The 26,769-nt window shown below is 43.7% G+C and overlaps 1 protein-coding gene across 1 annotated transcript; it reads left to right on the plus strand.

Annotated features, from left to right (window-relative positions):
* Positions 1–897: 897 nt before the first annotated feature.
* On the plus strand, positions 898–24,575 carry LOC144489662 (reticulophagy regulator 3-like; the record flags this gene model as incomplete). Its single annotated transcript, XM_078207521.1, has 3 exons — positions 898–1,276; positions 8,603–8,709; positions 24,545–24,575. Coding segments are annotated over exons 1-3 (335 nt in total), but the record flags the coding sequence as incomplete, so codon positions are not given.
* Between the last annotated feature and the right edge of the window lie 2,194 nt (positions 24,576–26,769).

A 26,769-nucleotide genomic window follows, 5' to 3' on the forward strand; every position in this document is an offset into this window, starting at 1 on the left:
TGAAAATATTTTCAGGCATTTGTCACCTCGAGACTCTTACTCCTCTTCCATTCCAGACTACAGGCTCTTATATATGGTCCAGTTATGGATGTGCCTTAAACTGGCTATTTTTTCTGTCCCTCTACCTCCTTCGCTTCATTTCAGGTTATTTTCCAAATCCAATAACATTGACCAATCTTTTGTTTTAATCCTGTGAAACATAATGTTTCTCTCCTAAATAAGATCTATCCTAATAACTCAGCAGGTTTGATAGTATTGGTGGAGAAAGAAAGAATTAAGGTGTGTAATAGGTTACCACTCTTCTTTAGAATTCTAACCTAAATCCGCTTTCCAAGTGCAGACTGCTGTTGAAGTGACAGTCTGCACCATGTCCAGGAAAGCTGTTGCACCGAAGGTGCTCACAAAGCCGGGGTGCAGTTACTGGAGACCCTGCCGGGCTGGGTTCGAAGCTGTCTCTACACTGGGCCCTTCCCTCCAGCAACAACAGTCGGGCTGAGGCGAAGGAGTGACAGCCTGAGCCCAGCGGCCGCATCTCCAGGTCTGTGTGTCGGGTCAGGCCCACACCACCTCCTGTACCGTGCAATGGAAAGACAGCATAAACAGTCCAACAACCAAGTGTTAGACTCCAGTCGCCCGCCCTATCTATCTATCTATCTATCCCGGTGCCCAGCCGTTGCCTTACTTTGATTGCCGCACTGGCCCAGTTGCAACGTTATAATTTCCCGAGGCATCGCCGTCGCTCCTCCCGCCAACGGTACCGAGCATGCGCGCGCAACCCAACCGACTGGCGCATGCGCGCGTAACTCAACAACCTGGCGCGTGCGCGCGCAACCCAATAAACTGGCACGTGCGCGCGCAACCCAACAGCCGAGCGCATGCGCACATTTGGAGTCGGCTAATCGGGAATTGTGCAGCTGATGCTGTCTCGATAATCCGAATAGAGCAGCTGCTCATCGCCGAGTACGGCCGAGGCGCATGTGTATTTACAACTTTCTTCATCTGTGTTTACGGACGTGACGAAATGATCTGATCCATATTTAGGTTATTGATTAATAGTCAGCGTCCGGACAGTCACCAAGATGGATGCGGGGACAGAGAGAGCCGGCCCTGTGGACCGCCAACCGCCTTCGCAGCCCGAGCATCAGCTCCGGCAGCGGCAGCTACTCCGCGTCCTGGGACATTACGAGCCGGTGTTAACTTATTGGCAGAGCGTGTTGGTTTGGGAGAGGCCGCTGCACAGCCTGCTCCTGTACCTGGGCGCCAACACCGGCTTCTGGTAAGAGGGAGCCCGGGGTGAGACTGCTCAGGCCAGCCGGGCCCCAGAGCCGGAGTTGGGGGGGCGGCTCTGCTGGCTCGGGGCCTGCACTGTTGATTTGGATTTTCCCGTTCCCCGACAATACTGCCACCAGCACTTAATACTCAGGTCAGGTAGCATTTCTGCAGAGAAAGTGAGTTAACGTTTCAGGTCAATAACCTTTGAGACGCTTCATCTGAGTATTTCGAGCATTTTCTGTTATTTCCGATTTTAAGCTGTCGGTTCCTTTTGTACTGCTGCAGGCAGTACTCGAACTGTGGCCTAACTCCAGGTTCATCTGTTCCTGTACGTTTAGAATCCCATTGTTTATTGTTCCCTTGTTTGTCCTTCCCAAGTGCGTTATTGCACACTTCCATTTGCCACTTCTCTGGCCAGTCTGTTGATATCTTTCTGCAGGCTATAGCTTTCTTCTTCACTATCAACTATTTGATCCATCTATAACCTACTTTATTTTCCTTCCTACATTTAAATCTTAAATAATTATTTGATTTATTATTGTCACGTGTATTGGGATACAGTGAAAAATATTGTTTCTTGCTCACTATAGAGACAAAACATACCATTCATGGAAAGGAGTGCAGAATGTAGTGTTACAATCATAGCTAGGGTATAGGGAAAGATCAGCTAAAACATATGGTAGGTCCATTCAAAAGTCTGATGGCAGCAGGGAAGAAGCTAGTCTTGAGTTGGTTGGGACATGATCTCAGACTTTTGTTTCTTTTTCCTGCAGAAGAGTCTGGGGTGCGTTGGGTCCTTGATTAAGCTGGCTGCTTTTCTAGGGCACTGGGAAGTGTAGATGGAGTCAATAGATGGGAGGCTGGTTTGCATGATGGACTGGGCTATGTTCACAACCCTTTGTAGTTTCTTGCAGTCTTGGTCAGAGCAGGAGCCACACCAAGCTGTGATACAACCAGACAGAATGCTTTCTATGGGGCATCTGTAAAAGTTGGTGAGAGTCGTAGTGAACATGCAGAATTTCTGAAGCCGCCTGAGAAAGAAGCATTGGTGGGGCTTTCTCAACTATAGCATCAGCAGGAGGGACCAGGGCAGGTTGTTGGTGATCTGGACACCGAGAAACTTGTAGCTCTCGACCATTTTCACTTCACTACCTTTGATGTAGACAGGGGCATGTTCTCCACTACACTTCCTGAAGTCGATGACCATCTCCTTTATACTGACATTGATGGAAAGATTATTGTTGTTGCACTATTTCACAGATTTTCTATCTCTTTCCTGTATTCCACCTCATAATTGTTTGAGATCCGACCTGCTACGATGGTGGATCAGCCAACTTCAAAATGGAAAATGGCCACACAGCAGTTCAAAAAGGCAGTTCACTATCACTTTCTTGAGGGCAGTTGGGGATGAACATAAAAGTGCTTGTCTAGCTAATACCAACATCCTGCGAAAGAAAAAAAGATGAATATTACAAAAGGTATTGTGAGGTTGACAGATGAAATTTAGTGCAGTGAAATGTGTAATGATTCATTTTGATAGGAATAATGAGGAGAGACAATATAAACTAATAATACAATTTTGAAGTGTGTGCAGCACTAAAGACCAGTGTCATTGAAAGTGGCATGATAGTTTAAGAAAGTAGTTTAAAAACATACAGGATCCTTGGGAAAAGGAGTTGTAGTCTGGAAGTCAGTGTTGAGGGTAGTGAGGTATTGGGGAAGGTATCAAGGTCAAGGGTGGGTGCCAGTCGACAGGAAGGTGGGTTGAAGTGTGTCCACTTCAATGCAAGGAGCATCCGGAACAAGGTAGATGAACTTGGGGCGTGGATTGGTACTTGGGACTACCATGTTGTGGCCATTACGGAGACATGGGTAGAACAAGGACAGGAATGGTTGTTGGACATTCCGGGGTATAGATGTTTCAGTAAGTGTAGGGAAGCTGGTAAAAGAGGTGGAGGAGTAGCATTGTTAATCAAGGATAGTTTAACAGCTGCGGAAAGGCACTTCGAGGGGGATCTGCATACTGAGGTAATATGGGCTGAGGTTAGAAATAGGAAAGGAGCGGTCACGTTGTTAGGAGTTTACTATAGGCCCCCAAATAGTAATAGAGATGTGGAGGAAGAAATTGCTAAGCAGATTATGGATATGTGTGGGGGTCACAGGGTAGTTGTCATGGGGGACTTTAACCTTCCAAATATTGATTGGAACCTTTGTAGGTCAAATAGTTCGGATGGGGCAGTTTTTATGCAGTGTGTGCAGAAGGGTTTCCTGACACAATATTTGGATAGGCCGACAAGAGGTAGGGCCACATTGGATTTGGTACTGGGAAATGAACCGGGCCAAGTGTTAAATTTGGTTGTGGGAGAACACTTTGGAGATAGTGACCACAATTCGGTGTCTTTTGTTATTGCAATGGAGAGGGATAGGGCCGTACGGCGTGGCAAGGTTTATAATTGGAGGAAGAGGTAATTATGATGCGATTAGGCAAGAATAAGGGGGCATAAGATGGGAACAGAAACTGTCAGGGAAAGGCACAAATGAAAAGTGGAACTTTTTCAAGGAACAAATACTGGGTGTCCTTGATAGGTATGTCCCTGTCAGGCAGGGAGGAAATGGCCGAGTGAGGGAACCATGGTTCACAAAAGAGGTGGAATGTCTTGCAAAAAGGAACAGAGAAGCTTATGTAGGGATGAGGAAACAAGGTTCAGATGGCTCGATTGAGGGTTACAAGTTAGCAAGGAATGAGCTGAAAAAGGGGCTTAGGAGAGCTAGGAGGGGACATGAGAAGTCCTTGGCGGGTCGGATCAAGGAAAACCCCAAGACTTTTTACTCTGATGTGAGGGATAAAAGAATGACCAGGGTGGGGTTAGGGCCGGTCAAGGACAGTAGTGGGAACTTGTGTATGGAGTCAGTAGAGATAGGCGAGGTGATGAATGAATACTTTTCTTCAGTGTTCACCAAGGAGAAGGGCCATGTTTTTGAAGAAGAGAAGGTGTTACAGGCTAATAGGCTGGAGGAAGTAGATGTTCGGAGGGAGGATGTACTAGCAGTTTTGAATAAACTCAAGGTTGATAAGTCCCCTGGGCCTGATGAAATATACCCTAGGATTCTTTGGGAGGCAAAGGATGAGATTGCAGAGCCTTTGGCTTTGATCCTCACTATCCACGGGGATGGTGCCAGAGGACTGGAGAGTGGCGAATGTTGTTCCTCTGTTTAAGAAAGGGAATAGAAATGACCCTGATAATTATAGGCCGGTTAGTCTTACTTCAGTGGTTGGTAAGTTGATGGAAAAGGTCCTTAGGGATGGGATTTACGACCATTTAGAAAGATGCGGATTAATCAGGGATAGTCAGCACGGATTCGTGAAGGGTAAGTCGTGCCTCACAAATTTGATAGAATTTTTTGAGGAGGTAATTAAGTGTGTTGATGAAAGTAGGGCAGTTGATGTCATATACATGGATTTTAGTAAGGCGTTTGATAAGGTCCCCCATGGTCGGCTTATGATGAAAGTAAGGAGGTGTGGGATAGAGGGAAAGTTGGCCGATTGGATAGGTAACTGGCTATCTGATCGAAGACAGAGGGTGGTAGTGGATGGAAAATTTTCGGACTGGATGCAGGTTGCTAGCGGTATGCCACAGGGATCAGTGCTTGGTCCTCTGCTATTTGTGATTTTTATTAATGACGTAGAGGAGGGGGCTGAAGGGTGGATCAGTAAATTTGCTGATGACACCAAGATTGGTGGAGTAGTGGATGAGGTGGAGGGCTGTTGTAGGCTGCAAAGAGACATAGATAGGATGCAAAGCTGGGCTGAAAAATGGCAGATGGAGTTTAACCCTGATAAATGTGAGGTGAATCATTTTGGTCGGACAAATTTAAATGTGGATTACAGGGTCAAAGGTAGGGTTCTGAAGACTGGAGGAACAGAGAGATCTTGGGGTCCATATCCACAGATCTCTGAAGGTTGCCACTCAAGTGGATAGAGCTGTGAAGAAGGCCTATAGTGTGTTAGCTTTTATTAACAGGGGGTTGGAGTTTAAGAGCCGTGGGGTTATGCTGCAACTGTACAGGACCTTGGTGAGACCACATTTGGAATATTGTGTGCAGTTCTGGTCACCTCATTATAAGAAGGATGTAGAAGCGCTGGAAAGAGTGCAAAGGAGATTTACCAGGATGCTGCCTGGTTTGGAGGGTAGGTCTTATGAGGAAAGGTTGAGAGAGCTCGGGCTGTCCTCTCTGGAGCGGAGAAGGTTGAGGGGAGACTTAATAGAGGTTTATAAAATGATGAAGGGGATAGATAGAGTGAACATTCAAAGACTATTTCCTCGGGTGGATGGAGCTATTACAAGGGGGCATAACTATAGGGTTCATGGTGGGAGATATAGGAAGGATATCAGAGGTAGGTTCTTTACGCAGAGTGTGGTTGGGGTGTGGAATGGACTGCCTGCAGTGATAGTGGAGTCAGACACTTTAGGAACATTTAAGCGGTTATTGGATAGGCACATGGAGCACACCAGGATGATAGGGAGTGGGATAGCTTGATCTTGGTTTCAGATGAGGCTCGGCACAACATCGTGGGCCGAAGGGCCTGTTCTGTGCTGTACTGTTCTATGTTCTATCCTGACATTATAAATAAAGTAAGAAGTTTAACAACACCAGGTTAAAGTCCAACAGGTTTATTTGGTAGCAAAAGCCACACAAGCTTTCGGAGCTCTAAGCCCCTTCTTCAGGTGAGTGGGAATTCTGTTCACAAACAGAGCTTATAAAGACACAGACTCAATTTACAAATTGAGTCTGTGTCTTTATAAGCTCTGTTTGTGAACAGAATTCCTACTCACCTGAAGAAGGGGCTTAGAGCTCCAAAAGCTTGTGTGGCTTTTGCTACCAAATAAACCTGTTGGACTTTAACCTGGTGTTGTTAAACTTCTTACTGTGTTTACCCCAGTCCAACGCCGGCATCTCCACATCATTATAAATAAAGACATAGATTGATGACGGATCATCAACCTGAAAGACTCACTCACCACCCCCCCCCCCCCCCCCCCACCCCCACACACAATTGATGCTTTCCAGATGCTACTGTTTTCATTTTTACAAAATGTTTTACTCATCTATCACCTCAAACTTTACTGACCTTCACTTTCCATCCAAAATGTCTCCATTTTAAAATCCCCATCTTCAAATCATATCCCTGAAATTAATTTCAATCCTATCTTTTTGTCTGAACTCTCCATTCCTCTATCTGTGGCTATTTGTGCAGCAAAAGTGTCCCTATCATTACAGCACCTTGGTTCTTCCCTTTTTAAATTACTTTGTCTTTCCACCTTTCCCTAATTGTTTAAAGCTCATTTATTAGTGTCACAAGTAGGCTTACATTAACACTGCAATGAAGTTACCGTGAAAATCCCCTAGTCGCCACACTCCACCACCTGTTTGGGTATACTGAGGGAGAATTAAAGAACGAACAAAGAACAATACAGCACAGGAACAGGCCCTTCGGCCCTCCAAGCCCGCGCCGCTCCCTGGTCCAAACTAGACCATTCTTTTGTATCCCTCCATTCCCACTCCATTCATATGGCTGTCTAGATAAGTCTTAAACGTTCCCAGTGTGTCCGCCTCCACCACCTTGCCTGGCAGCGCATTCCAGGCCCCCACCACCCTCTGTGTAAAATATGTCCGTCTGATATCTGTGTTAAACCTCCCCCCCCCTTCACCTTGAATCTATGACCCCTCGTGAACGTCACCACCGACCTGGGGAAAAGCTTCCCACCGTTCACCCTATCTATGCCTTTCATAATTTTATACACCTCTATTAAGTCTCCCCTCATCCTCCGTCTTTCCAGGGAGAACAACCCCAGTTTACCCAATCTCTCCTCATAACTAAGCCCCTCCATACCAGGTAACATCCTGGTAAACCTCCTCTGTACTCTCTCCAAAGCCTCCACGTCCTTTTGGTAGTGTGGCGACCAGAACTGGACGCAGTATTCCAGATGCGGCCGAACCAACATTCTATACATCTGCAACATCAGACCCCAACTTTTATACTCTATGCCCCGTCCTATAAAGGCAAGCATGCCATATGCCTTCTTCACCACCTTCTCCACCTGTGAGGTCACTTTCAAGGATCTGTGGACTTGCACACCCAGGTCCCTCTGCGTATCTACACCCTTTATGGTTCTGCCATTTATCGTATAGCTCCTCCCTACATTATTTCTACCAAAATGCATCACTTCGCATTTATCCAGATTGAACTCCATCTGCCATTTCTTTGCCCAAATTTCCAGCCTATCTATATCCTTCTGTAGCTTCTGACAATGCTCCTCACTATCTGCAAGTCCTGCCAATTTTGTGTCGTCCGCAAACTTACTGATCACCCCAGTTACACCTTCTTCCAGATCATTTATATAAATCACAAACAGCAGAGGTCCCAATACAGAGCCCTGCGGAACACCACTAGTCACAGGCCTCCAGCCGGAAAAAGACCCTTCCACTACCACCCTCTGTCTTCTGTGACCAAGCCAGTTCTCCACCCATCTAGCCACCTCCCCCTTTATCCCATGAGGTGCATGGCCAATGCACTTAACCAGCACGTCTTTCGGACTGTGGGAGGAAACCGGAGCACCTGGAGGAAACCCACACAGGCAGAACGTGCAGACTCCGCACAGACAGTGACCCAAGCAGGAATCAAACCCAGGCCCGTGGCGCTGTGAGGCAGCAGTGCTAACCCCTGTGACACCATAATTGTTAAAAGCATCCTCAAAATCTCTCTGATCTTTTGGTCCTTTTATCTTTCCTGGCTCAGGGTCCCTTATTCAGACCCTAGTTTAGTTTTAAGTCACTATGTAAGAGCAAGTATTATCGTGCTGTCACTGGGGAAATATCTCTATATGGTATGTCGTGGATAATTGGAGTTACTTCCCTTGACTAAACCTTAATTACTGGAGCCCAATTAGTGGGATAATGTAGACTGATCCTTTAATCTGTTCCTTTATAACTCCTTTGATCTGTTGACATACCTTGTTCTGGGTGTTAATCAAATTGGTGGTCAGGTTGATGTGGGAACATCAGCTGCCGACTGTCAACCTAAATTGTGATGTTGAAAGTTGCTAACTAATTCATTACAACTTGAATTTTCCCTGTCATGATAAACTCCTTCCCTGAAAATTTTCAGGACCTTTCTGTATTTTCATACTTTTCCTTCCTGTGCTCAATGTCCAGTTGAGATGCCACTCCACAAGTGGGCTGTGCTACAGAAATGCAATGGTGGTCTGGTGTTCAGGAACTGATTACAGTTCTGAAAGTTGCTTACATTTTCATTTCTTTTCCCTGACAGGTTTCTGGCACTAGCTCCGTTTCGGCTGGTATTCCTCATTGCATTCGGCCTGATTATTGTTGTGTGTATTGATACCTGGAAGAACAAAATCTGGCCTGAACTCCGAGGTAGGGACCTTGTGTTTTATTTAATAGAACAGTGTCACCTTGTATGAAAATGGAAAATACTGGAAACATTTGGCAGATAAGAAAGATGGTGAATCTTTCCATCTGCTCCAGATGGAATGTATCCAAAGTTGTTGATGGAAGCAAAATTCGAAATCAAAACATTAGTTACAATCTTTAGTCTTCAAGGGATACAATAATAGTGCTGGAGGGTCGCTCTTGTACCATTATCAAGAAAAATGAGACGGATAACTAGGAAACTCGGTCAGTCAGCCTTCTAACAGTTGTGGGGAAGTTATTGGATACTATGGGGAGGGTAATGGGTTGTTGTGATGTACATAGACTTAAAAAAAGCTTTGGATAAATTGCCATGTAATAGACTTGTCCACAAAGATGGAGCTGATGAAATAGAAAGGAAAGTGGCAACATGGATCAGAAGTTGGCTGAGTAATAGGGATCACAGAGGTGAATGGTTTTTTGAAATGGAGGGTTGTTATGAACAGGAAGCAGGGTAGGATAACTTTTTCCTTTTCCTCACCTCTTGGGTGTCTACAGCAAGATGTGTGTTTAAAGGGAGTGTTTTACATTTTGTGTTGAGTTTTGGTCATAAACGTGACGCAGTCTTTCGGATAACTTTTTAAATCAAAAGAAAGGATAACTTTTATTCACACAACAACCTGAAATGTAGATGCAACTAAACACACTATCCCTTATCCACTCAGACACTAGAGACAAAGGATGTATTTTGTTTGCTAGCAAAAAAAATACAAGTAAATCATGTAGATAAACAGTCTTTTAGGGTTGGAGGTGTTCAGGCCTGATGATTTTTTTTTGGTTCTTTAAAGATAAATGGAGGCTGAAAATATCTTTAGGTGAATTTCTGTGGAATGAATGTTGCAGATAAAGACAAATTAGCCTCTGTCTCACAGGGTGGGTGTTGGTATGAGGCATGGTTCCTTCTGGCTGGAGAATGAACCCTGTTTTCTTCTTGGTTTCCAAGGTGTCATGCCCCTCATGGGTTGTGGAGTAAAAACACTTGTGGATAGGTGCATTGACCCGAACAGGTGCCGGAATGTGGCAACTCGAGGAATTTCACAGTAATTTCATTGCAGTGTTAATGTAAGCTTTGCTAGTGACTAATCAATAAACTTAAAAAAAGTTGGTTTCAGTCATGTAACCTTGCCTGACACTCGGCCAAATGTTCAATACCTCAATTGTCCAATTAACTGTTTTGGAGTTATAAACCATTACTACACAGTGAGGTTTTAATGGTGGCTCTTCATATCTGCTTGTGATAAACTGGGTTCCTCTGCATCTTTCTTTGTCAAGGGTTGAACACTCAGACATTTTCTGGGGGAGCTGTTGGTTTTCAGTCAAGCTAAATATCCAGTCAATACAAGCTGTAAATTCACAAGTAGTTTCACATTGTGAATGTCTATTCAAGGGAGGGCAGTCCAACATGGCCAATTACATTTTAAGAACTTTCTGGAAGCATGTTCAGACATGAATTAATCCTTCGTGCAGAAATCACAGAAGATCACCTGACAATGGGGGCCATCTTGGGCAGCATTTTGACCACTTAAAGTCAAATCTGTATCTTGAAAGTTAGGAATCCAATATCCTTGCAAGCATGACATGACTGTAACAAGGTATACAGTGGGCTTCCCCAGGCATTGATACTTAGAATATTGCTTTCCTTGACATTTTAATGACTGAAACTTAGGCGTGTGGGACAGAAATTCAAAGTTTGCAGGTGGCACAGTATTGTGAACAGTGAGGAAAATGGTGATCAACTTTGAGGACATAGGCTGGTGGAATGAACAGACCAGTGGCAGACAAACACAGCAATAGGAGTAGGCCATTCAGCCCATTGGGTTTGTTCCACCATTCAATACGATCATGGCTGATCGGACTCTTCAATGCCTTTTACCCACACTTTCCCCAAGCCCATTACTTTATTGTTAATCAGAAATCTATTAGTCTCCACCTTCTCAATGGCTGAGCTTCCATGGCTCTCTTGGCAGTGAATTCCAAAGATTTATTACCCTCTGTAGATAAATTTCTCCTCTTCCCAAGTGGCTTCACCCTTATTTTGAAAATGTGCTTCCTGGTTCTGGATTCTGTGACCAAGGCAGACATCTTGCCTGCATGTAACCTGGCTATTCCTTTAAGTAATACCATTTAGGAAATACTCTGCACATCCGTTCCTTCTACCAAAGTGGATTACCACCCAGTTTTTCACATTATATTCCATCTGCCATGTTCTTGCCCATTCGCTAAGTCTGTCCAATTCCTCCTGTAACTGCTTTACATCCATTGACTCCATCTACACTTCCTGCTGCCTTGGCAAAGCAGCCAGCAAAATCAAGAACCCCACGCACCCCGGACATACTCTCTTCCACCACCTCCTGTCAGGGGAAAGATACAAAGGTCTGAGATCATGTACCAACCAACTCGAACAGCTTCTTCCATGCTGCATCAGAATTTTGCAAGGACATACCATATATTAAGCTGATCTTTCTCTACACCCTAGCTATGACTGTAACTCTGTATTCTGCACCCTCTCCTTCCCTTCTTCCCTATGTATTCTATGAAGGGTATGTTTTATCTGTATAGTCTGCAAGAAACAATACTTTTCATTGTATCCCAATATATATGACAATAAATAAAATCTTCCTCACAACATACATTCCCACCCAGCTTTGTATCATCCATGAATTTGAAAATATTACATTTGGTCACCACAGCCAAATCAATTACCTATATTGTGAACAGCTGGGGCCCCAAGTACTCATCCATGCAGTAGCTCACTAGTCAGAATCTGCCAATGTGTGAATAATCCATTTATTTCTGCCAGTTAGTCAATCCTTGATTCATATATTGCCTCCAACCCAAAGTGTTTTATTTTGCTAATCAACCTCCTGTGGAGGGGCTTTATCAAAAGCCTTCTGAAAATCCAAATGCACCACGTCCATCAACACTCCTTTATCAGTTTTGTTAGCAACATTTTCAAAAAAACGCAAACAAGTTTGATAAAATGATTCCCCATTCATAAATCAATGCTGACTGTGCCCAATCAGGCCATGATTGTCCAAATGTCAATTTATTACCTCCTTTATAATGGATTCTAGCATTTTCCCTACTAGACACAAGTCTAACAGGTCCGTCATTCCCCGTTTTCTCTCTCTCTCCCATATAGAGTGGGGTGACATTTGCTCCTTGTCAACCTTCAGGAACCATTCCAGAATCTATAGAATTTTGGAAGATGATCACCAAAGCATCCTAATTTCCTTCAACTCGCATTCTCCCTAGCCTCTTGGATCTCTACATCTGGGAGAGGAATCTGAGAGATTTCCTCTATCTTACAAAGTAATCATTTCGGTTCTCTGCCATTTTTCTAATCCCCATTTTGAATCCTCCTGACTGCCTGTAATGGATCTGCATTTGTCTAAATGCTTCCTCTTTACCGACAGTTTTTACAGTCCATTTTTGTTTTTTTTTGTTGGATTGCATCCATATTCTGTCCTCCCTTTCTTTATCAATTTCTTGATCTTCCTTTGCTGTATTCTAAAAACCTTCTAATCCTCAGGTTCACTGCTATTTCTGGCAACTTTATAAGCCTTTTCTTTTAATCTTGTACAATCGTTAACTTCCTTTTTCAGCCACATTTGACTTTTTTTTTGAGTTTTGCACCTTGAATTAATGTTTTGGTGCTGTAAGCTGTGTAATAGTCCTTTGAAGACTATCCATTGCCTATCTATTCGCAGTCACACCTTTTAATGCATTTTCCCAATCCACCTCCGCCAAATTGTCCCTCATGCCTTCATAATTTCCTTGATTCAACTTCCTCACTTTCAAACATAATGTAAAATTATATCACATTGTGGTCACTTATCTCTGACGGTTAATGCAAAAAAGTGTAAAGTACTACGGATACAAGAAGTGGCGATATTTTAAAACGCACAATTCTAAAGGGGCTGCAGAAACCAAGTGATATTTGTGCACAAACTGTTGAAGATAGCAGCGCAGATTCAGAAAGCAATTAAATAGGATACGAGATTCTGGACTTTATAAATAACAGCATAGAGTACAAAAGCATGGAAGTTATTGCTGAACCTTTATAAAACATCTCAGCAAGCACAGAACCAGAGAAATGAGTGGACAGGTTTGTAGTTCTTGGGATGAATGTCGAAGCATTATGATTGGGTGACTATGTGATTCGAGACAATGAGAAGATAACCTTCAGAGCAGATTAAATCGACAGTCTGGAAAAAGACTTGATATGGGGTGGGGAATCATGGTCCAGGAGGAGGTATCAGGAGATTGACATTCGGCCTCTGCAAGGTAAAGATTTGTTTATCAGCACCTCCCTTGTCAGCAGGTGTAATTATCGTGTGAAATGAGTCGGGATTGAAATGCCCAATGTGAAGGGTTCCAAGTGAAATGAGAATGCTGAAAGGTGGGAGACACAGTTTTCTGCGTCAGCAGAAGACTCCAGGTCAAAGAAATGGACAATAGGGGAGACAATGGAAGCAGGGCTCAATCCAGGTGAAACTGATTTTTGCAATGTTCCATTTAGTGTATTAAATAGAATAGAAATTAAATAGAAAGCCACAGCACAAACAGGCCCTTCGGCCCACAAGTTGCGCCGATCAAATCCCTACCTCTAGGCCTATCTATAGCCCTCAATCCCATTAAATCCCATGTACTCATCCAGAAGTCTCTTAAAAGACCCCAACGAGTTTGCCTCCACCACCACCGACGTCAGCCGATTCCACTCACCCACCACCCTCTGAGTGAAAAACTTACCCCTGACATCTCCTCTGTACCTACCCCCCAGCACCTTAAACCTGTGTCCTCTCGTAGCAACCATTTCAGCCCTTGGAAATAGCCTCTGAGAGTCTACCCTATCCAGACCTCTCAACATCTTGTAAACCTCTATCAGGTCACCTCTCATCCTTCGTCTCTCCAGGGAGAAGAGACCAAGCTCCCTCAACCTATCCTCATAAGGCATGCCCCCCAATCCAGGCAACATCCTTGTAAATCTCCTCTGCACCCTTTCAATGGCTTCAACATCTTTCCTGTAATGAGGTGACCAGAACTGCGCGCAGTACTCCAAGTGGGGTCTAACCAGGGTCCTATAAAGCTGCAGCATTATCTCCCGACTCCTAAACTCAATCCCTCGATTAATGAAGGCTAGTACGCCGTACGCCTTCTTGACCGCATCCTCCACCTGCGAGGCCGATTTAAGAGTCCTATGGACCCGGACCCCAAGGTCCTTCTGATCCTCTACACTGCTAAGAATGGTACCCTTCATATTATACTGCTGCTTCATCCCATTGGATCTGCCAAAATGGATCACTACACACTTATCCGGGTTGAAGTCCATCTGCCACTTCTCCGCCCAGTCTTGCATTCTATCTATGTCTCGCTGCAACTTCTGACATCCCTCCAAACTATCCACAACACCACCTACCTTGGTGTCGTCAGCAAACTTACCAACCTATCCCTCCACTTCCTCATCCAGGTCATTTATGAAAATGACAAACAGCAAGGGTCCCAGAACAGATCCCTGGGGACTTAATTTGTCTGCTTGTAACGTGGTTTGTTCCATATTGGAGAAGCCAAGCACAGATTGTATGACTGCTTTATGAAACGCCTCCATTAAAGTCTGCAAGTATGACACTGAGCTAACAGTCACCTATCTTTTTAATTCTCTTCCTTGCTCTCATGCTGGCCTCTCGGTATGTGGCCGAATGCAATGTTCAATGAAACTCAAGATAAGCTTGAGGAACAGCACCTCCTCTTTGAATTCAGCACTTCGCAGTCTTCTAGACTGAGGTCAACAATTTCAGTCTGTTAATCCCTGTTCACAATTTGTTCCTTTTTGAATGTTTCAGTGTTATCCTTGTTTTTCTCTCATTTTTTGCTTCTGATGACAGTTGTTCTTTAATCTGTTAGTTTTAAGGTAGCTATGGAGAATAATAGGTCTGTCCCAAAAGTTAAAATTCTAAATTGGGGCAAGGCCAATTTTGATGGTATCAGGCAAGAACTTTCAAAAGTTAATTGGGGGAGTCTGTGGGAAGGCTAAGGGACGTCTGGTAAGTGACATGCTTTGAAAAGTGTGTTAACCAGGGTCCAGGATAAACACATTCCTCTCAGAGTGAAGGGCAAGGCTGGCAGAAGTCGGGAACCCTGGATGACTCGGGATATTGAGGCCCTGGTCAAGAAGAAGAAAGAGGCACATGACATGCATAGGCAGCTGGGATCAAGTGAATCTCTTGAAGAGTATGGGGGTGTAGGAGTAGAATTAAGAGAGAAATCAGGAGGGCAAAAAGTGGACACGAGATTGCTTTGGCAGATGAGGCAAAGGAGAATCCAAAGAGCTTCTGGTGCAGAAGGTGAAGTCACATGGGATCAGAAGCGAGCTGGCAAGGTGGATACAGAACTGGCTCGGTCAAAGAAGACAGAGGGTAGCAGTGGAAGGGTGTGTTTCTGAATGGAGGGCTGTGACAAGTGGTGTTCCTCAGGGATCAGTGCTGGGACCTTTGCTGTTTGTAATATATATATAAATGATTTGGAGGAAAATGTAACTGGATTGATTAGTAAGTTTGCGGATGACACAAAGGTTGGTGGATTTGCGGATAGCGATGAGGACCATCAGAGGATACAGCAGGATATAGATCAGTTGGAGACTTGGGCGGAGAGATGGCAGATGGAGTTTAATCTGGACAAATGTGAGGTAATGCATTTTGGAAGGTCTAATACAGATAGGAAATATACAGTAAATGGCAGAACCCTGAAGAGTATTGATAGGCAAAGGGATCTGGGTGTACAGGTACACAGGTCACTGAAAGTGGCAATGCAGGTGGAGAAGATAGTCAAGAAGGCATATGGCATGCTTGCCTTCATCAGCCGGGGTATTGAGTTTAAAAATTGGCAAGTCATGTTGACGCTTTATAGAACCTTAGTGATGCCACACTTGGAATATAGTGTTCAATTCTGGTCGCCACACTGCCAGAAGGATGGAGGCTTTGGAGAAGGTACAGAAAAGATTTACCAGGATGTTGCCTGGTATGGAGGGCATTAGCTATAAGAAATAGGAGCAGGAGTAGGCCATCTAGCCCCTCGAGCCTGCCCCGCCATTCAATAAGATCATGGCTGATCTGATAGTGGTTTAGTTTCACTTACCTGCCCGCTCCCCATAACCCTTAATTCCCTTATTGATCAGAAATCTATCTACCCGTGACTTAAACATATTTGACGAGGGAGCCTCCACTGCTTCAATGGGCAGAGAATTCCAGAGATTCACTACCCTCTGAGAGAAGAAGTTCCTCCTCAACTCTGTCCTAAACTGACTCCCCCTTATTTTGAGGCTGTGTCCTCTAGTTCTTGTTTCTTTTCGAAGTGGAAAGAATCTCTCTGCCTCTACCCTGTTGAGCCCCTTCATTATCTTATATGTCTCTATAAGATCTCCCCTCAGCCTTCTAAACTCCAACGAGTACAGGCCCAATCTACTCAATCTCTCCTCATAAGCTAACCCCCTCATCTCCGGTATCAACCTGGTGAACCTTCTCTGTACTCCCTCCAAGGCCAATGCATCCTTCCGCAAATAAGGGGACCAAAATTGCACACACTACTCCAGTTGCAGCCTCACCAGTGCCTTGTACAATTGCAGCAAAACCTCCCTGCTTTTATACTCTATCCCCCTCGCGATAAAGGCCAACATTCCATTTGCCTTCTTGATCACCTGCTGTACCTGCAAACTGAGTTTTTGCGATTCATGCACAAGGACCCCCAGGTCCCTCTGCACAGTAGCATGTTGTAATTTTTCACCATTTAAATAATAGTCCATCTTACTATTATTCCTTCCAAAGTGGATAACCTCACACTTGTCAACGTTATACTCCATCTGCCAGTTCCTCGCCCACTCACTTAGCCTATCCAACTCTCTCTGCAGACTTTCCGCATCCTCCACGCAATTCACTTTCCCACTCATCTTTGTATCCACAAACTTTGTTACCCTACACTCGGTCCCCTCCTCCAGATCGTCTATGTATATGGTAAACAGTTGAGGCCCCAGCACCGATCCGTGCGGCACGCCACTAGTCACCAACTGCCAACCAGAAAAGCACCCATTTATTCCAACTCTCTGCTTCCTGTTAAATAGCCAATCCTCAATTCACGCTAACACTTTACCCCCAACTCCGTGTACCCTAATCTTCTGCAGCAACCTTTTGTGAGGCACCTTATCGAACGCCTTCTGGAAATCCAAAAACACCACATCCACCGGTTCCCCTCTGTCAACCGCACTCGTTACATCTTCATAAAAATCCAGTAAATTCATCAAACACGACTTTCCCTTCATGAATCCATGCTGCGTCTGCTTGATCGAACCATTTTTTTCCAGGTGTCCTGCTATTTCTTCTTTAATGGTGGATTCCAGCAATTTCCCAACTACAGACGTTAAGCTAACCGGCCTGTAGTTACCCGCCTTTTGTCTACCTCTTTTTTTTTTAAACAGTGGCGTCACATTAGCTGTTTTCCAATCAGCCGGCACTTCCCCAGAGTCCAGCGAATTTTGATAAATTACAACCAACGCATCCGCTGTTACTTCTGCCATTTCTTTCAGTACCCTGGGATGCATTCCATCCGGGCCCAGGGACTTGTCTACCTTTAGTCCCATTAGCCTACCAAGCACTACCTCTTTAGTAATGGTTTTAAGGACGTCACCCCCTACAGTCCCACGACCATCAATTTTCGGTAAGCTATTTGTGTCCTCTACCGTGAAGAATGACACAAAAAACTTGTTTAAGGCCTCAGCCATTTCCTCGTTTCCCATTATTAAATCCCCCTTTTCGTCTTCTGAGGGTCCAACATTTACTTTAGCTACTCTTTTCCTTTTTCTATATTTGTAAAAACTTTTACTATCAGTTTTTATATTTTCCGCTAGTTTAGTTTCATAATCTATCTTTCCTTTCTTTATCGCTTTCTTCGTAGCTCTTTGTTGTTTTTTAAAGCTTTCCCAATCTTCTAATTCCCCACTAGTTTTGGCCACTCTGTACGCATCAATTTTTAATTTAATACTCTCCTTTATTTCCTTAGTTATCCACGGCTGGTTATCCCTTTTCTTACATTCCTTTTTTATCACAGGAATATATTTTTGCTGAGTACTGAGAAAAATCTCCTTAAAAATCCGCCACTGTTGCTCAGCTGTCCTACCATCTAGTCTGCGGAGAGGAGAGGTTGGAGAAACTTGGTTTGTTCTCACTGGAGCGACGGAGGTTGAGGGGAGACCTTATGGAAGTCTACAAGATTATGAGAGACATGGACAGAGCGGATAGTCAGAAGCTTTTTCCCAGGATGGAAGAGTCAATTACTAGGGGGCATAGGTTTAAGGTGCGAGGGACAAGTTTTAAAAGAGATGTACGAGGCAGATTTTTTACACAGAGAGTGGTGGGTGCCTGGAACTCGTTGCCGGGTATGGAAGTGGAAGCGGATACGGTAGTGACTTTTAAGGGGCGTCTTGACAAGTACATGAATGAGATGGGAATAGAGGGATATGGTCCCCGGAAACGTAGGGGGTTTTAGTTAAGTCAGCCAGCATGGCCGTTGCAGGCTTGGAGGGCCGAAGGGCCTGTTCCTGTGCTGTAATTTTCTTTGTTCTTTGTACCAATACATAAAGGGCAAAAGAGTAGCAAGGGAGAGAGTAGCGCCTCTTAAGGATGAACAAGGTCATCTATGTGCGAATCCACAAGAGATGGGTGAGATCCTAAATGAATATTTCTCATCAGTATTTACTGTTGAGAAAAGCGTGGATGTTAGGGAACTTGGGGAAATCAATAGTGATGCCTTGAGGAGTGTACATATTACAGAGAAGGAGGTGCTGGAAGTCTTAAAGCGCATCAAGGTAGATAAATCCCCAGGACCTGATGAAGTATATGCCAGGACGTTTTGGGAGGCAAGGGAGGAAATTGCGGGTCCCTGAGCCGAGATATTTGAATCATCGATAGACACGGGTGAGGTGCCTGAAGATTGGAGAGTGGCAGATGTTGTGCCTTTGTTTTAAAAGGGCTGCAGGGAAAGGCCTGGGAACTACAGGCCAGTGAGCCTCACATCTGTGGTGGGTAAATTGTTGGAAGGTATTTTGAGAGACAGGATCTACAGGCATTTAAAGATGCAAGGACTGATTAGGGACAGTCAGCGTGGCTTTGTGACTGGAAAATCATGTCTCACAAATTTAATTGAGCTTTTTGAAGGTTGATGAGGGCAGTGCTGTTAATGTTGTCTACATGGACTTTAGCAAGGCCTTTGACAAGGTACCGCATGGTAAGTTGTTGCATAAAGTTAAATCTCACGGGACCCAGGTTGAGGTCTCTAAATGGATACAAAGTTGAAGGTGGTTGTAGAGTGTTGTTTTTCAAACTGGAGGCCTTTGACCAGCGGTGTGCCTCAGGGATCAGTGCTGGGCCCACTGTTATTTGTCATTTACATTAATGATTTGGATGAGAATATGGGGGGCATGGTTAGTAAGTTTGCAGATGACACCAAGATTGGTGGGATAGTGGACAGTGAAGAAAGTTATCTCCAATTGCAACGGGATCTTGATCAATTGGGCCAGTGGGCTGACGAATGGCAGATGGAGTTTAATGCAGATGCGAGGTGATGCATTTTGGTAGATTGAACTTACTCAGTTAATGGTAGGGCATTGGGGAGAGTTACAGAACAAAGAGATCTCTGGGTACATGCTCATAGCTCCTTGACAGTGGAGTCACAGGTGGACAGAGCGGTGAAGAAGGCATTCGGCATGCTTGGATCATCGGTCAGAACATTGAATACAGGAGTTGGGACATCTTGTTGAAGTTGTACAAGACATTGGTAAGGCCACACTTGGAATTCTGTGTGCAATTCAGGTCACCCTATTATAGAAAGGATATTATTAAACTAGAGAGAGTGCAGAAAAGATCTACTAGGATGCTACAGGGACTTGATGAATTGAGTTATAAGGAGAGACTAGATAGACTGGGACTTTTTTCTCTGGAGCGTAGGAGGCTGAGGGGTGACCTTATAGAGGTATATAAAAGAATGAGGGGCATAGACAAGGTAGATAGTCAATATCTTTTCCCAAAGGTAGGGGAGTCTAAAACTAGAGGGCATAGGTTTAAGGTGAGAGGGGAGAGATACAAAAGTGTCCAGAGGGGCAATCTTTTCACACACAGGGTGGTGAGTGCCTGGAACAAGCTGCCAGAGGTAGTAGTAGAGGTGGGTACAATTTTATCTTTTATAAAGCATTTAGATAGTTACATGGGTAAGATGGGTATAGAGGGATATGGGCCAAATGCGGGCAAGTGGGATTAGCTTAGGGCTTTTTTTTTTAAAAAAAGGGCGGCATGGACATGTTGGGCCGAAGGGCCTGTTTCCATGCTGTAAACCTCAGTGAGTCTAATCTGTCTTCTCGATCTTGTTTCGAAACTTATTTGTCACTTTGGCCCTGTATGATTAACTCTGTCATTTAATTTTGACTGTCTTCCACCCTATCATGGATCTCTTTTTAATTCTCTACCCTTTCCCACTTGGTCTTCTTAAAACCAATTGTAATTCTAATGTTTATCCAGCCCTCATGAAAGGTCATTGACTTGAAACTTTAACCCTTTCTCTCTCAAAAGATGCTACCTGACCTGAGTTTTTCCAATATTTTCTGTAGTAAAAATAAAATACTGCAGATACTGGAAATCTGAAATAAAAGCAGAAAATGCTGGAAAAACTTAGATCGAGCAACATCTGTGGAAAGAGAAACAGAGATAATGTTTTGAGTCCTTGTGACTCTTCAACATTTTGTTTTTGCTTCAGCAGTATTTTGCTCTTGTAAAATTAGATCTATATTGCCCATTCTATTAGCTTAGAGCCACTTGTTTAATTTGGAATCCAGGTATGGCTATAATTACAGTTGATTAACTAAAAATGAGTTATAGATACAGACAATGGAGCTTGTGATTTTAATATTCAAATTCAGTTTTGTGTTTGTTGATAAAATGAAGCTAATGTGCAAGTGATTGATCGTTGAGTGTTTTTTTACCTATTGAATGGTGATTGATTTTTTTTTTTGCCTCCCTGCTTCAGTAGGGGGGAGAGGGTGGCATAGTGATAATGTCACTGACCAGTAATTCAGAAACTGAGGTTAGCGCCCTGGGCACATAGACAGCTGGTGGATTTCAAATTAATTAGCAAAATCAGGAATTGGAAAGCTCGTCTCTCTAATGGTGACCATGAAACTGTTGTCATTAAAAACCCATCTGGTACAGATTTCCTTGGGATTGGAAATCTGTCATCTATACCTGGTCTGGCCTACCTGTGATTCCAGGTCTACAGCAATATGATTGACTCTGATCTGCCCTCTAAAATGGCCCAGTAAGGCATTCTGGTCAAGGACAATAAGGATGGGCAAGAAATGCTGGCCTTACCAGTGCTGCTGCATCCCATGAAAAAATAAAGTTTAAAAAAAATGTCCTCTTCACCTCAACCCTCTGAGATATCTCCACACCTCTAATTCTGGCCTCGTGCATTCTATATCGTTATTCTGCTTAAGTGACCTTCAGTTGCCTCGGCCACAAGCTCTGGGATTCCCTCTCTATACCCTCAGTCTCTTTACCTCGCTTTCATCCTTTAAGACACTTCTTAAAATCCATCTCTTTGATCAATCTTTTGGTCATCTGAATGACCAGAATATCTCCTTGTGTAGCTCAATGTTGTACTGTTTTAAAAATATAATGCTCCTGTGAAGCGCCTTAGGAATGTAATTAATACTTTTATTATGTTAAAGGTGTTTGATAAATGAAAGTTGTTGTAGAAAGAAGCCTCTCCCTTCAGTTATTTCACTGCAGGCTGTTTTTAAAACTGCTGTCAATGAATACTTTGTCTCTGTTTTCACTAAGGAAAGGGATGATTCTCACATTCTAATTAGAGGAGGAGTGTGAAATATTAGATACAATAAGCATAGGAAGTACTGGAGGGACTGGCATCCTTGAAGGTGGATAAATCACCAGGGCCGGATGGATTGTATCTCAGGCTGTTGAAGGAAGCCAGGAAGAAAATAGTGGATGTTCTGAGGATCATTTTCCAATCCTTAGTAGATACAGGTGAGGTACCAGATGATTGGAGGTCTACGAACGTTGTACCATTATTTATAGAGTGTGTGAGGGATAGGCCAGAAAACTATAGGCCAGTCAGCCTGACTTCAGTAGTAGGTAAATTAATAGAAAGTTTATCCTTCTCTCAGAATTCTATCACTTAGAAAGACATGGATTGATCAGGGCTTGTCAGCATGGTTTTGTTAGGGGAAGATCATATTTTACTAATTTAATAGAATTTTTTGAGGACATAACAAGGAGAATTGATGAGGGTAGTGGAGTGGATGTTCTCTGCATGAATTTCATTAAGGCATTTAACAAGGTCCCACAAAGCAGACCGGTCAGAAAAGTGAGCTTTCATCGGATACAGGGGAAGATGGCAGGTTGGATCCAAAATTGGCTCAGTGACAGGAAACAAAAGGTAATGGTCAATGGATGTTTTTGGGAATGAAAAAACACTTTCAGTGGTCTTCCACAGGGCTCAGTGTTGAGGCCCTTGTTGTTTATTGTGTATATCAATGATTTGGAGTTAAATGTGTGTGGCATGATTGTGAAATTTGCAGATGACACAAAAAATGGCTGTGTAGTCGATAGTGAAAAGGATAGCCGTCAACTCCAGAATGGTTTGAGTAAGCAGAGAAGCAGCAAATGGAATTTAGTCCGGAAAAATGAGAGGTAATGTATTTGGGGAGGGCAAATAAAGCATGGATATACTCAATAAATGGAAAGATATTGAGAGGGGTTGAGAAAGTGAGAGACCTTATAAGTGCATACCTACAGATTCTTGAAGGTAGTAGGACCAGTGGACAAGGTGGTCAAGAAAGCGTATGGAATACTTTCCATTATTGGGTGAGGTATTGAATACAAAAGCAGGGATATAATGATGGAACTGTACAAAATGCTGGTCAGGCCACAGCTGGAATTTTCGCTACATTCTAGTCACCACATTAAATGAAGGGCATAATTGCTGTGGAGAAAGTGCAGAGGAGATTTGCAAGAATGTTGCCAGGGCTTGAAAATTGCAGTTATGATGAGAGATTAGGAGGCTCGGGTTGTCTTCCTTGGAACAAAGGCTAAGGGGGTGACCTAATTGTGGTGTACAAAATTATGAGGAACCAAAACAGTGTAGACAGTTGATTAGCGGAGGGATTAACATAGAACATAGAACATTACAGCGCAGAACAGGCCCTTCGGCCCACGATGTTGCACCGACCAGTTTAAAAAAAAACTGTGACCCTCCAACCTAAACCAATTTCTTTTCGTCCATGAACCTATCTACGGATCTCTTAAACGCCCCCAAACTAGGCGCATTTACTACTGATGCTGGCAGGGCATTCCAATCCCTCACCACCCTCTGGGTAAAGAACCTACCCCTGACATCGGTTCTATAACTACCCCCCCTCAATTTAAAGCCATGCCCCCTCGTGCTGGATTTCTCCATCAGAGGAAAAAGGCTATCACTATCCACCCTATCTAAACCTCTAATCATCTTATATGTTTCAATAAGATCCCCTCTTAGCCGCCGCCTTTCCAGCGAAAACAATCCCAAATCCCTCAGCCTCTCCTCATAGGATCTCCCCTCCATACCAGGCAACATCCTGGTAAACCTCCTCTGCACCCTCTCCAAAGCCTCCACATCCTTCCTGTAATGTGGGGACCAGAACTGCACACAGTACTCCAAGTGCGGCCGCACCAGAGTTGTGTACAGTTGCAACATAACGCTACGACTCCTAAATTCAATCCCCCTACCAATAAACGCCAAGACACCATATGCCTTCTTAACAACCTTATCTACTTGATTCCCAACTTTCAGGGATCTATGCACACATACACCTAGATCCCTCTGCTCCTCCACACTATTCAAAGTCCTCCCGTTAGCCCTATACTCAACACATCTGTTATTCCTACCAAAGTGAATTACCTCACACTTCTCCGCATTAAACTCCATCCGCCACCTCTCGGCCCAACTTTGCAACCTGTCTAAGTCTTCCTGCAAACTACGACACCCTTCCTCACTGTCTACCACACCACCGACTTTGGTGTCATCAGCAAATTTGCTAATCCACCCAACTATACCCTCATCCAGATCATTAATAAATATTACAAACAGCAGTGGCCCCAAAACAGATCCCTGAGGTACACCACTTGTAACCGCACTCCATGATGAATATTTACTATCAACCACCACCCTCTGTTTCCTATCCGCTAGCCAATTCCTGATCCAATTTCCTAGATCACCCCCAATCCCATACATCTGCATTTTCTGCATGTGCATGTGCATGTATTAGAGAGCACATTTTTTCACCCAAAGAGTGGTGGGTGTCTGGAATTCGCTGCCTAAGCTGGTGGTGGAATCTGAAATGCTCAACCCATTTAAAAGGTACCTGGATCTGCATCTGAAGTGCAGTAACCTGCACCAGGTGGTGGAGACTGGGATTGAAATGAGCAGCCTTTCTTTTCCCCTCATTTTTGGTCGGCACAGATGCAATAGGCTGAATGGCCTCTTTCTGCACCATAACTCTTCTATTGTTCTAAACATCTCTACCATTAGGGGGAAATTTGGTTTAGTCACTATGTCCTGTAAATGAAGAGTCAGAGATATTCCACCTTAAATGTGCTGGCTGGGTTGGTGATGCAGCGTGCCTCATTTAATGATTTAATCAACTTAGTGACCTGTTAATAATGAACTGATAACTTGTGTTTTTTTTTAGTGACCCACATGGAGGACAGTGATGCTGAGAGGTATAGAAATATATTTAATTTATTAAGGGTTTTTAAAGATTTAATATAATGTATTAGCTATCTGCTTCATATTGATATTGACCATTTATTCTGTTTATAAAAGTAACATTTTGAGTTGAAACTGAGGCAGAATTGTATTTCTAAAGAAATGTCGTTTTGTTGCCGTGTCGGAGCATGGGTACATTGTCGTTCAGTTAGATCGTGACTGATGTGTATCTGACCACATCTGATTCCAGAACCCTCCATATCCTTACATCATCCAAATATAACACTTGAGGCTTGAAAATTTCAAAACCAACAGTTTCTTGGGAATAGAGTTCCACTACCTTTTGTATGAAGAAATTATTCTTGACACCACTTCTGTTTATTGGGTTAGAAACGTAGAAACTAGGTGTAGGAGTAGACCATTTCAGCCCTTAGAGTCTGCACCACCATTCAATATGATCATGGCTGATCATGCACTTTCAGTATCCCACTCCCACTTTCGCTCCATGCCCCTTGATCCCTTTAGCCACAAGGGCCACGTCCAGTTCCCTCTTGAACATATTTAACAAACTGGCCCCAACAGCTTTCTGTGGTAGAGAATTCCACAGGTTCACAACTCTGAATGAAGAAGTTATTCCTCATCTCAGTCCTGAATGGCTTACCCTTTATTCTTACTCTGAAGTGCCTAGTCAGGGTTTCTCTCTATGCTATTGATTATTTTAAACACTTCAATTAGATCACAGCATTCTATATTCAAGAGAATATAAGCATAGATGATGTAAACTGTCCTCATAATTTAAGCCATTTAGCTTTTTTTTTTTCAGTTATGGAGGTTGTAGATATAAGCCAGGAAACTACAGACCAGTGAGTCTCATGTCAGTGGTAGGGAAACTATTGAAGAAAATTCTGAAGGAGAGAATCTATCTCCATTTGAAGAGGCAAGTGATCAGTGATGGTCAGCATGGCTTCATCAGATGGAGGGCATGTGTAACAAGTTTGATTAAATTTTTTGAGGAGATGACCAGACGTGTAGATGAGGGTAATGCATTGATATAATCTGTATGGATATCAGCAATACCTTTGACAAGCCTTTGCACTAGAGTGTGGCAACTAGGAGATTTTCACAGTAGCTTCATTGCAGAGTTAATGGAAGCCTACTTGTGACTAATAAATATACTTTAAAGATCCCACAGGGGAGACTTATAAAGAAGGAAAGTGCACATGGGGAACAGGGTAATTTGGTAAGGTGGAGTCAAAATTGGCTTAGTTGTAGAAGACAGAGGGTGATGACAGAAGGCTGCTTTATTATTATTTATTTATTATTCGTGTCACAGGTAGGCTTACATTAACACGGCAATGAAGTTACTATGAAAATTCCCGGGTCGCCACACTCCGGTGCCTATTCGGGAACATTGAGGGAGAATTTAGCATAGCCAATGCACAAAACCAGCATGTCTTTCGGACTGAGAGGAGAAACCAGAACACCGGGAGGAAACCCATGCAGACACGGGGAGAACATGCAGACTCCGCACAGACAGTGATCCAAGCCAGGAATCGAACCTGGGTCCCTAGCACTGAGACAGCAGTATTAACCATTGTGCCACCATGTCTCCCCCTTTAGTTGACTGGAAGCCAGTATCTAGTGGCATACTACAGGGATCTGTGCTGGGTCCCATATTATTCATCATTTATGTAAATGGCATAGATGACTGTGTGGGGGGGTAGGATTAGTAAATTTGCCAATGACACAAAGAATGGCTGGGTGGTTAACAGTGAGGTTGAGTGTCTTTGGGTACAGGAATATATACATGGGATGGTCAAATGGGCAGATAAGTGGCGGATGGAATTTAACCATGAAAAGTATGAGGTGATACTCTTTGAACAAGAACAAAGAAAATTACAGCACAGGAACAGGCCCTTCGGCCCTCCAAGCCTGCACCGACCATGCTGCCCGACTTAACTAAAACCCCCTACGCTTCCGGGGACCATATCCCTCTATTCCCATCTCATTCATGTATTTGTCAAGACGCCCCTTAAAAGTTCCAGGCACCCACCACTCTCTGTGTAAAAAATCTGCCTCGTACATCTCTTTTAAAACTTGCCCCTCGCACCTTAAACCTATGCCCCCTAGTAATTGACTCTTCCACCCTGGGAAAAAGCTTCTGACTATCCACGCCTCTCATAATCTTGTAGACTTCTATCAGGTCTC

Source organism: Mustelus asterias, unplaced genomic scaffold (assembly GCF_964213995.1).
Source record: "Mustelus asterias unplaced genomic scaffold, sMusAst1.hap1.1 HAP1_SCAFFOLD_2415, whole genome shotgun sequence".
Lineage (NCBI taxonomy): Eukaryota > Metazoa > Chordata > Chondrichthyes > Carcharhiniformes > Triakidae > Mustelus > Mustelus asterias.